The sequence below is a fragment of the Falco peregrinus genome, chromosome 5, assembly GCF_023634155.1.
Source record: "Falco peregrinus isolate bFalPer1 chromosome 5, bFalPer1.pri, whole genome shotgun sequence".
In the NCBI taxonomy this organism is placed as follows: Eukaryota; Metazoa; Chordata; class Aves; order Falconiformes; family Falconidae; genus Falco; species Falco peregrinus.
In genome coordinates, this window is record NC_073725.1 from 37,967,086 (window position 1) to 37,979,643 (window position 12,558).

The 12,558-nt window shown below is 36.8% G+C and overlaps 1 protein-coding gene across 8 annotated transcripts in view; it reads left to right on the top strand.

The window, feature by feature from the left end:
* The window catches only part of SGCE (sarcoglycan epsilon), a 33,729-nt gene that overhangs the window by 17,734 nt on the left and 3,437 nt on the right, over positions 1 to 12,558 (top strand). For 6 of the 8 annotated variants that reach the window (XM_055807035.1, XM_055807039.1, XM_055807040.1 and 3 more), the window contains 8 exons: positions 1,167 to 1,239; positions 2,058 to 2,256; positions 3,933 to 4,095; positions 7,198 to 7,409; positions 8,169 to 8,195; positions 8,902 to 9,090; positions 10,692 to 10,735; positions 11,459 to 11,493. In XM_055807035.1, coding sequence (XP_055663010.1) covers positions 1,167 to 1,239; positions 2,058 to 2,256; positions 3,933 to 4,095; positions 7,198 to 7,409; positions 8,169 to 8,195; positions 8,902 to 9,090; positions 10,692 to 10,735; positions 11,459 to 11,493 — 942 coding nt within the window. Of the gene's footprint in view, positions 1 to 1,166; positions 1,240 to 2,057; positions 2,257 to 3,932; positions 4,096 to 7,197; positions 7,410 to 8,168; positions 8,196 to 8,901; positions 9,091 to 10,691; positions 10,736 to 11,458; positions 11,506 to 12,558 lie in introns of those variants that run through there. The other 2 variants (XM_055807041.1, XM_055807037.1) reach the window with 2 other exon arrangements.

Genomic DNA, 12,558 nt, shown 5'->3' on the forward strand with positions numbered 1-12,558 from the left:
ATTGTGCCAGGTAAGCTTTTCCCTCTACACTTCAAGGAACCTGAAGAAGACATTCCAGAGCATTTTTCCTTTTCATTTAAATGAAAAGAAATGCAACATGTTACTTTTGTTTGTTTAATAACCAATGTCACAATGCTGTGAAACTCTGTTTGCTGAGAAGCAACGTAGTTCTGTCACTGTTGCCACTCAGAGGAGGCTCTCCTTGTTCCTGAAATCAACGAGCTAAAGTCTAAAATTAGGAAATTATTTTTCTTCAGTTTGTTTCATGAAAAACTTAACCACTTTTCAGGGGAAAAAATGAAGTAGAGAAAATAATACATAATTAGACTGATATCCAGCCTCATTCTGTATTTCTTATGAACAAGCACTTAATCATAGTACAGCTTTGGAGTACAGGCACCTCTGAGGAGTAACCACTTGTGAGCGTTTCAGGCATCCTGTACCTTTAAACTATATGATTGGTATCCTTACGTAATCTGACCATGAAAGCGTAAGTTTCCAAATATGTGTCATTAATGTTGCATCTACCTAATAGTTTTCAGTTCCCGTACAATTAGAGATTCCAGGATTTTTTTTTTTTAAATTTGTGTTGAAGTAATGCCTGTGAACCCATTCCTGGAGTATGACTTCACTGGTACCAGAGCTAAAGCTAAACCCCAGTCCCAAAGGCTAGAACTGCTGAGATCCCGACACTCTTTCCTTCAAATATCTCCATCTAATGTAGTTCCCTAGGAGCCATCAATGAATGTAGATTGTTACAGTATTGGTGGAAGGGAGCTGGGTGGTGGATGGGGAAATGGAGAAACCATCTTTGGTTATGGTTGTTCTTAGGTCAAAGATAGCAGAAAAGAAAGAATACACGTGTCTGGCCGAATACTTTTATCTGGACCAAAATATATTATTTTCACATACATCCCTTGGATAATTGTATTTGGCTACAGACTGGTCAAGAAAATTCCAGTATCCTGACTGAAGGTAGTACTGCATCAAATACATTGACCTTGCCTTTCAAATTTTACATTAGTGAATGAATGTTCATACATTTCAAAATAAGGAGCGTTTAAAAGGTGATAAGTATTTCTAAATTATCTATTTAATTTTCATTGGTGTTTCATTTACCTGATTTTCGTATTTGCATTGTGGTTTTGCAATCTTTTTCACTCTAGATTACTGCATATAACAGGCGTACTTTTGAGACAGCGAGACATAATTTGATCATTAATATAATGTCAGCAGAAGGTATGTACAGAAAATAGCTTGCTGTGCTTTGAACTGAGTAAGTAGAACCATCTTATGGGCTCCTGTTCTTTTAGGGTATAAAATACTGTAAAATAGTTGTCTGGTGTTCAAGCCAAATGCAGGGGCACAAAGGGGGGAAGTAAAAGAATATTCCCTGATGTGATTCAGTTTGTTATTTTTCTCCAGATTATTGCTGTCAGGTAGGACTGTTATCCTTCATTCATAAAAAAAGTCTGTTTGCCTTTTTTTGATTAATTTATTTTTTCTCATCTTTTCAAATGGGCCTTACATGAAGGATTTTACTGTCTTTCTGCACATTGTTTAGTTTTCTTAGTTCTGTATGTTCTTTATGCAAAGGACAATTGTATAGGCAGATTCAGAAAACAACAGATGATGACATATAGATGGACATTTGTGTCCTTAAAATTAGTTCTTTTCATTATATGTACATATTTAGTCTGGAGTGCTGCACGTTGGAATGCATTGTTGCTGCAGATCAGTTTTGACCCCCAAATTAGAATGAATGTCATTTTCTCTCTTTAATGAAGATTTACCAGCTGAGACTTTTCCTCTAGACTACTCTTTCAACTCCCAGTTGTTCCATAAATAGCTAGTGGTTTTCAGCTTAAGTAGTAGGTAATGGTACTAACTATTTAATTAAACATAATCTCATTAGGTTCAAAATGAGCTAGTTCAAATATAAGATTTTTGGAAAGGTGTGTCAATCTTGGAAGTTGTATTACGTTAATCATTACTTCAAATTCTTCCTTATGAAGCCTTTGTTTAAGGCAAAACTCTTGCTTTTCCATCACAACTAGATTTTCCTTTACCATATCAAGCGGAGTTCTTCATAAGGAATATGAATGTAGAAGAAATGTTAGCAAGTGAAGTTCTTGGTGACTTTCTCGGAGCAGTGAAAAATGTATGGCAACCAGAACGCTTGAATGCTATAAATATTACTTCAGCCCTTGACAGGGGAGGGAGAGTTCCACTTCCTATTAATGACATGAAAGAGGGGTAAGTACATGTGTCAGTCTAATGTTTTTGCTTTAATCTTTTTTTTTTTTTTTTTTCCCCCCTTACTGAAAAGCTTAATATTTTTTCAGGTTTTGTAGAAAGTTTACAATTACTGTTTTATGTTTTGGAATTTTGGAATTAGATATGAAAAGTTTACTGATGATGTTCTGAGCCCCCGTTAAACCATGGGTTTATCATGTTAGTTACCATTTCAACAGGCGACAGTTCCTATGTATTGATTTTACAATCCAAGGAATACTAATAAATTCCATTAATTAGAAAACAGTTGGTAGTAAATATGCTTATTTTGTAATTCCAGTTTTACTTCTGAGCAGTTATTTGGCATGCTTTTCAAGTATTTAATAGTTACCAATTATCAGAACTGAAAATTTTGAAACAAGGTGCAATAGGGCATAGGTTACAAAGGCACTTAGATTTCTAAGAGCGTTTAGCCAGTAGCAGCATCATTCATAGCTGTGCTCTTACTTAGAGAAATGTAGTTACGTACTTCAGGAGCACTGTGGACTTTCATGTGAAAGTGATAAGCTGAGGGATGTGGGGAAATTATGTTACTGAGTGTAAACTGCAGGAATGGGCTATTTCCAGTTGTGATTCATAACCATAAATTCTATTCCAAAATGATACTTCACTTAGAAACTAAAAAGGATTCAGCCTTCAAAATATGGTTGTGGTAGTGTTTTTTCCTGGCAAAAATAAAGATGCGTAGTTATTTTTAGACATTTTAGGATTAAATAATATCTAAGAAAGGGCTGAGGGTTCAAAATCTGAAATGTGTGCAGAAAATACTGTTTCAGAGCCCTTTTGTGCATCTGGAGTTTCTGAGCACATCTAAAGAAGGAAAGCAACTTCAGTAGCATACAGAGTAGTAGCAGAGACACTTAATACAAATTGCTATATTTCAAACATTTAGTTTGATAATGCCTAATATATGAAATGGCAACCAGGACCTAATTTCTGTTTCAGGATCCACTGATACATCATCACGTAGTACAGCAGACTGTATTTTCCAGGAGCATTCTTCATGTTCAAATACAAAAATGAATAATACAAGTAGCACAGTAGCTTTTATTTTATGTACTGTAATGCTAAATGAAGTATTAAGTTTACATTCAGCTTTCAGTATTCTGCCAATTTTGTTGGCAGTGTGTAGCTGCAGTATGCAATATTTTAGGAGAAGCTGAGTGCTCTGGCATGTTCATATTAGTATTAGGTATAGAAATAACTAGCCTTCCATGACTTTTTTTATGAAAAAATGAGAACAAACTCTGAAAGTACTATGCTGAGCAAGACTGAGGTTTTCCTTAAGGCAAAATTACACTATTTTAATGCAATTTTCAAAAGTAGTACTGATTTACTTACATGAGGAATCTACACTTGGAGCTCTAGGACTTCATAGAAATTGACAACTCTGATGGTAAGTAAACATTTACATTATGCAGCAGAACAGAATAGGTTGTAAATAAGTAGCTAGAAAAATCCTTTTGATTTCAATCTGTTATTCATATGCTTAAAGTATAATTTTTAAAAGTAGTTTTAGTCTTTAAAGTCAGATGAATGTTACTGTGAACAATAATAATGTTTGGAAGAGTGGTTCATCATCCTTTGGGGATTTGTGAGAGGTATCCTGACAGTCTGTCACTCACCTCTTTCTGCAGTGTGTATGTTATGGTTGGGGCAGATGTTCCATTCTCTTCATGCTTACGAGAAGTGGAAAACCCACAAAATCAGCTGAGATGCAGTCAAGAGATGGAGCCTGTAATAACATGTGATAAAAAATTTCGTACTCAGTTCCATATTGACTGGTGTAAAATCTCTCTGGTGAGTTGTTGGTTTTTGGTTTTTTTTGTTATTGCATAAAAAATGTTTACAGAAGTGCAATATTTTATGCCAGACGTGATTGAGGTAAGACTTTTGCCAGCCTGGCCAGACAACTCTGCCAAATTCCACTTTACTATGACTGATTAATACTGTTTTCCGTCTAATAGACACTCATAAGGATTTTGCTATGTAGGCTAAATTATATTAGAGTTGAGCATCAGTGAAACCACCATATTCATTTTCATTAGCAGTGATTTATATAAATGGCCAGAGAACTCTAGGGCTTATAAAACTAAAAAACAAAATAGAAAGAGAGAAGTGTTGACTATGAATCAAAATAAATGGGAACATTCTTCTCAGTCAAACACAAGAAAAATGATGCGTGAACACTAGGCTATTTGCCATGGAAGGAGTATAATTCCCAAAGAGGCTTTTTAAAATTATTTTTGTTTAGCTCTGGTAAGGAAAATCAAGAAATTATAAAGTATTGTAAGAGAACATTGTAGGTAAGTTTGAACAAAGATGGTGAACATACATAAAATGAACTTAGATGGTTATTGAGCTGGTTCAGACAATCCAAGAAGAAACTGCAAGGGATACGTGAAAGGCTTTTGTACAATGTAAAAAATGTATTGAGTATGAGAAAAGGTATTCATACACAAATTTGATTAGTTAACTTCCAACCCTTTCTTTCTATACACTAGGAAAGCCGTTAGAAAGCTGGAAAATACTTGTTTTAAAAGAATATCCAGATTACTTACTGTTTTTTGGGTTTCTGTTGAGAAGTTCCAAAAGATGCATGTGCTTACCAGCAGCTGAAAAATAATAGAATGCAGTCAGCCTTTATCAAGAACAAACTATGTCAAGTCTTTGATTTCCTTCTACAAGAAAGAACAGGTGCAGCAGCAGATGTCATTTCTTTTTGGTAAGGTTTTTTGATAGCTCATAAGCAAGCTCAGAAACATGGCCCAGATGAAGCTAGGACCTAGTGGAGAGCTGGTTGGATAGCCATAATCATAGCAGAATCAATAATTCCTTTCCGTTCTTCACTAATAAGCATGGTGATGGAGCATGCTTATTACACTGAATTTGTGGTCCCTGTGAAACTGAAAGGATCTGCAGGTGCATTGAAAGACAGGATACAGTTCAGAAAGGTCTTCTTGAGAAATTGGAGAAACAGCCTTAGAAAACGGTGAATTTCAAAAGTAGTGGCAGAGGAATAGTACACTAACGCAAGAACTATCAACAGTACCCATGCAGAATGAAGCGTGGCTGGTTAGGAGTACTTCTTCAGAAAAAACATCCAATAGTAACAGTGGCTCATAAACTCATTAAAAAAGTCATGAAGCAGCATTGTTGTGCTGCTATGAGAAAAGCAGAGATCACCCTGGGGTGTGTAACAGGAACAGGCTTTCAAGAGAAGCATCACCCTGCAGCAGCCTATGGTGCAACCTTCTTGAACTCGGCGCTTGTTCTGGCAACGTGCCGCAATAACTGAATTTAAACAGTCTTAGGGGTGTTTGCTGTTGCCAGCGGCACTGCAGCTGCGTGTTGTAACCTGGTGCATCAAAGGGAGAAGGGAGCCAAGCCTCCCCGTATCTAACCACAGTCTGCTTTTCACAAGACCAGGCAAGCAAAGGGGAGGGGGTCCCTCAAGGTCCACGGGTTGTGGGAGGGACTTGAGCCTCATTTCCCGTAACCACAGCATAGAGCAGCAAGTGAAAATACAACCATCAAAATCCTCTTCCTCCCGCTTTTGATGAGGTGACGTTGGCGGTTAGCATTTAAATTTGTGGGTCCCAAATTCTGCAAAGAGGGGCAGCATAATACATGCTTCCTCTTAACGCTTGCTTTTTGACAGCCCGTTCGCACGCCATGTATGGGCTTCTGTCAGTCACAGAAGTGCAGAAGTATTTTCTGTGCATTACTTAGGATTTGGGATTCGGCTAAGCAGCCAGGTGGAACTTGGTATACCTAACATAGAAGAAACTGCAGAATTAATGAGTGGAGAATACATAAATTAATTTGTGTCAAACTGTCTTGCACTTATTTTGTATATATATATGTGTATGCATTTGAAGCTCAGCACAACATTATTTCTAGCATTCCATGAAAACCTGTTCGTTCATTGCTTAAGTTTTAGTACAGCATTTTACTTAAAGTGTAAATTATAAAGGAAACACCATCAGTTGCAAGATTTTTCAATGAACAGGCAAAAAGTCAAGCGTGCAGGCAAATAGAATTTATTTTCATTAATGATTTGAAGAGAGTTTTAAAACTTACGTTAAAACTAAATCTTAACAGTAATAGCTGACTGAAGATAACAAGAAAATGGAGGTGGAAAATTGAAAAGTCATGCGGGAAAGGCAGTCAAACAGTAGCAAAAAAAACCGGTTGTGTTTTTAGAAACATTAGACAGAGACATAAAAAAAAAAACAACTTACTTGTGACCAGGAATGCAGCCTTCTGGAGGTTAGTTGAATTGGGAGGTAGAAAAACTTGGGCACTCTGGCTCTGATCAGTTAAATGCGTATCTCATGTCAGGGTGCTTCCTGCATCGGGTGAGGAGGGAGGCAGCAGAGCTGCTCAGCCCTCGGCAGGTCTTTTTCGAGCACTGGATGTGAAGCTCAGTAGGAAGGAGGAGGGAGAAAATTGTAGGTACTCCACTCTTCATCTTTACCACCTTTATACAAGAGAGGGCAGTATTGCTATTTAGGAAGACTAGTAAGAAATTGATTCATTTGTCAAAAAGAAATAAGTATTGAATAACTAGTTTGCAGTAAAAAACATTTATTGATTTATTTTTTTTTAACTCAAATACTATTTGTGTGAGATATCCCTAAAATTAATTTGTAAAAAATATAGTATCTGTGGTAGGCACAAAATAAAGTAATAATATTACTTAACACATTCAACAAAATGTAAGGTTTATTGTTTAGAAAAAAAAGTGATTGGATGAAATTGTATAGAATTTGTAAAATGTGCAATATAGATTCTTTTATATGTTATGGTTGGTTAAATACTGCCTGTTTTTACATTCTGTTACTTTGTTGTATAATTGTCTTTTTTTCTTTTTTCTTTTTTTTTTTTTCTGGGTATCAGGTTGACAATACAAAACAAGTTTCCACCTTTCAGGAAGTGATTCGTGGAGAGGGGATATTACCTGATGGTGGAGAATACAAGCCACCTTCTGATACACTGAAAAGCAGAGATTATTACTCGGATTTCCTAATTACACTGGCAGTGCCCTCGGCAATAGCACTGGTGCTTTTTCTAATACTTGCCTATATCATGTGCTGCCGACGGGAAGGAGTGTGAGTACTTTAACACACTAATAAGTAATGATAGATTTTTCTAAGACTATAATGCATAGAAGACTATTTGTTAGAAGGATTCCATTCAGTTCATTAAAAAACATTAAAAACAGCCTAAAGGATATCTGCTTGAAATTTTGAACTATTCCTCATCCAAGCACATACAGTAATATCCAAGAGAATGGATTTAGGGCCTTTAGTCATTCTAGCTGAAAGGGTTAAAATCTCAGCACACACACAAAACTCCACAAAATCTCCACATGTGCGCAACTCTCCCAAATGCCCCAAACAAATAAAATACTAATAAAGGATCATTGGTTCAGGACAATGTTAAGTAACTTCTAAAATGCTAACTTTTATAAAATAAATCTGGTTGAGGAGGTGAACTGAATTTAGACATATTATAAAAGAAAAACACATAAAAGGAAAGCAGCAAGTAACGTAACTTTTGCCATTTCTTACGCAAACTACAATTTCATTTTGTCACGGAATTTATTTTAGCCAGAAGCTTGTTCTTTAACTTGCATTTTCATTTCCCTGTGTGTGTGTCTCTGTGTGTGTGTCAGTCATCCGTATCACATCTCTATACGTGCGTTCATCAAGGCCTCATCATAAACCCAGTTGCAAATGCTGCCAAGTTGCGTTTAGCAATAACCTTGTCAGCATTTCTACATCATGTACTATTTTCATCATCAGATAGATTTAATGTTCCAACTATCAATGCTATTATTTAATTCATAAATTTTGTTTTGTTTTTAGGGAAAAGAGAAACATGCAAACACCAGAGTAAGTGTCTTCTTTCCTGTTATTTTTCTTTTACCATTTAATTTTCATTCTCAGTAGCTTGTCATGCTTCATACATGTGTGTCATAATCTTCTTTCATTCTCTCTAATACATGGTTTAATTCATAAATGTGAAAGCTGCTTTTAAATCAGTCTTGGCAAGGATAGAAGACCAGAATAAAAAGGGTTTGAAATTAACAACTGTCAATTCCAAATAAAATAGTGCTGTTAGAATAAATATGTAAATATGCAATTTATTCTCCTGGTTATTGGACTTCCCAGCCTCTATCTTAAAGGCAGTGGACAGGAGAACAAATATCCTGGAAGGTATCCAGTGCCTGTACTACAGAGCGTTAAAATTTATCTGTGAGTTTTGATGAATCTACCACAAGAATCAGGAGTTAACCATAACTTTTATTTTAACTGTAGCGAATAAATTGAACATTAGCCGTAAATTGCACAGTCTTGGATCCTATGAAAAATACATATGCAGACAGCAAAATGGAATAATTACTGCCTTAAAAATGAAATAAATTCAGTATTTATTAAATTAATTATGTAAAGGTTTGCTTCTAATTGCTGCACTGTAGAATCTGTAGCACGCATCAAAGCCCTTGTATCTTTAAGAAAAACAATAATTGTAAAAGTCTGTCCATTTTAATAGAGCACTTAGAATATATACTTACTACTTTATTTTCTTTTGACATAGCATCCAGTTGGTCCACCACAGTGCTATACAGAAATCAACCAAAGAGCTTCGTGACATGTCTAAAAACAGAGAGATAGCGTGGCCTCTTTCAACGCTTCCTGTGTTTCACCCGGTTACTGGTGAGATTGTACCACCCCTTCACACAGACAGCTACGATAATACCAGTATGCCACTGATGCAAACACAGCAGTGAGTATCTAGATGTTATTTTTTAATACTTCCTGTGTTGCATAATTTAACCATGGATTCCAGTGCTTGTCGTCTGAAATGTGTTTATCACGGAGCTATTGGTAATGACTCTGTAGCTCAAGATTGCTGTGGTGTTCGCATTTCAAGCAGAAAGAAAGGACTTCTGTTACAAAGTTAAATGGCTGCAGACTTGGCAAGAAGCTTTGCGTGGAACAGTTGTGTTTCTGCATGTTTTGGAGAAAGACTACTTTGATAGAGGAATTAATTAAAACTGTTCTATTTTAGACACCCTGCCTCTTGACCCATGACTTTGGAGTTCTGGTATAAAACTACCACTGGATTGGTGGTAGTTTCATACCAGAAAACCCAGACTTTGTGAGTACTTAGTACCTGTCAGACATGGTTTATTTTTTAAACGTTAACACTGAACAGAGGAGCATATTCCATTACACAGATAATAAATACAGACTTGCCAGTCTTGGAGCTCTCAGCCATTTCCATTGTTGCCAGCCTCTCTCCGTGACAGAAACCAGAAGAGTTAGTTTCTATTCCTTAAAGTTAATTTATCAGTAACTTAATGAAACTGTCGAGCAGACCCATCCAGTGCTTTGCACACGGTTTTAATTCAGACAAGTCAGCAGTGCTGTAGAAAAAAGGCGTTTTTAGAAAGGCTTGGTTGAGGTGTCTGGGGTTGAGCAGATCTGAGGCAGTAGTCTCAGAAGTGGCTGGCGCTGGTTTTTGGTGTCGTGCTATGATACTAGCTCCAGTCAGTGGCTTCTCAGCTGGCAGGTCTGCATGGCCCCAGTGATACTGGTCCAGTGCCAGCACTAACTCAGCCCTATTTTACACATGCTTGCCCTGAATTCCCTTCATAATGTAGTTACGTGCTAGAAGAGTGTGTTCTTCCTGTCCCAAAGCTAAATTCTCCAGGAAGTACAGCTGTATGAGTTATCCCTTGTACAACTGCTGCAAAGTGCTCTACCCGGTCTTTTACAGTTTCTTCTCTATTCAGAATAGCAATATTTTTTAATAACTGGAGTGCCAAAGCCTGTACCAAAGGCTTTCTTGAGTTGTACATAGAGTACTTACCCACTTCACCTACATTCCAACCCCTAATTCCTTTCTGTAAAAACAGCCTTAGTATCTGGTAGCTGTTAAAATAGACACTTAAGCAGGACACAAAAGTGTTAACTTTGCCTTTGTAAGTAAACTGATCCGATTTGTAAAACTAGCTGACCGTTCGTTTATTTCGCTGTCAATAATGTAAGTTGCAAATACTGTCACGATTTCTGTGTTCATCATTTACAAAAGCCAAACTTTGCATAACATCAGAAACCTGTGGTGACTTCTGCTGCCTCTGGCGTTTCACCAGATCTGAGCCTCTGAACATAGTTGACAGGTGGAATAATAGGAACAACCCCTTAACACTTTCTTTCTTTCTCTCACTGGTTTGGCTAACATTTTGACAACTGTATTTGCATAGTGAAAACGGATTATTGCTTCATAAGCAAAAAAAATGAAGTTTAAATACTGAACTTTCATGCATAATGTATTTTAGACTTTGTATGGAAGCATTAAAGATATTAAATTGCTTTTTGTAGGAACTTGCCACATCAGACTCAGATTCCACAGCAGCAGAGCACAGGTCAGTACCGAGAAAATACTCTATTAAGTGACCAGTGTGGAGGAATCACTAGCCAAAACGCATACAGTCTATGGGCAGTGGAAACCATTAAAGTTTTACAGCATTGTCATTCCAGATATTATTTTTTTCATACATCAGTGAAAACTTTGGGATGGGATTGATACAACAAGTAGGAGAAATGCTACGTTAGGACTCAGCATGAGACAGTGGAGTCTGGTACAGCTAAGATAGAAACCTCCTCGTATAAATAAAGCTACAACCGGATTCCTAAATGTGCTTACACTGTTCAGATTCTCTAAAACTCGATAGGAAATCAAAATTTCTAATTCCCACCCATACTGGTTAATCTGTGAAGGAGGAGCTTTTCATTGCTGTTACTGAAAATAAAGGAGTTGATATTGGGGGATCTGTGGTGAGGCACGTATGCATGCTGCAGGTTTCCTGTGTCTTATTGATCACTTCTAAATCCTATATATAGGATATAGCCATATGACAGGGGATAAGGATCATACAAGGAAAAAGTAGAGGCCACAGTAAAATTTTTGAATATTCAAAGAGGTATTTAGGCATTATTCTCTGTATATATTTATGTATTGAACATAATACGGGAACTACAGATCCAAGAGGAAGATTTGTTTTAACTTAGAGAGGAGTTACATAAGCAACTCTTTTTTTTTTTCATTCAAAATCCTTCTTCTTCATTACTGCTTTCGGGGATTAAAGGAGAATTTCGTATGACAACATTTCAGAGATTTGAGGCAAGTATATAATAGATGCTTCTGCCCATGTGTTTTGGGTTTTTTTGTTATCTGGAAATTAAAAACACATTTATAAAAACAACCCAACTGACTGCAGTTCTGCTAGCTTTGCTGTTTGTGTGCTTTATTATACGTATACTGGAAACGGCAGATGCCCCTGGCAGTCCAAGCCTCTATCCAAAGCCTCCAGCACTGGTTTGGGTTGACATTTAGCATAGCTTTTAACGCTCACTACTGCAGGCATTTGGAAGGCAGAGTAAAAATGTCACGTAGTTCAGCTCTTCTGTTCTGTTTTGTTACAAGAGTTCCAGTCCGTCTTGCAGTAAAAATCATCTGCTAGTGCTGTGTGTTGACAGCAGTGAGAAATTTTTAAAAAGGTAAGAAATACAAGCTAGCTAGGTTTGTCTCTTGCAGGTCACACTGAAGAACTGCCATAAGAATAGATCTTAAAAATCCTCCTGCGTCTGTATTTTCTGCAGGACATTATTTTGGTAGAATACACCTGTTCTTTAATATTCATCACAGATGCTGCCTGTGACAAGCTCTCAGAAATCAGAGGAGGGAAAAAAAATGTATTTGGGACAGACAATGTGTCCTCCTCTTCTCTTGGTTTACAATGACACCTTTGTAACTCAGATGTGCAGGTGACACTGCAAGCCGTTCCATGACATGATGGCATGTGCCTCTTGCAGTTTATCTTCTAAAGGATATCTAAGACTCATGTCAGAAGGGTAGACTTTTAGAGTTACAACTTAAAAGAGAATTCAGGCGCTCCCAAGATGATTTTTTTTTTAGTAGCATCAGTACAAACTTACCAACCAATTTTCTTGATCTGTTCAAATCAGAAGTTTCCAGACACTTAAGGCCAAAAAAATTAGAGAACTAGATATTAATTCTTTAATTTTTTTCCTGTCCTACGAAAGATTCCCAATAATATATTCAGGATTATTAACATGCTATCAGTCACCACCATGAATAAGGAGACCTTTCTGTTTTAAAGGTTCAGTAGACCATACTTAGTAACTTGAAGAGCAGACTGTGTCTAATAACCACTAACCTCCTCAG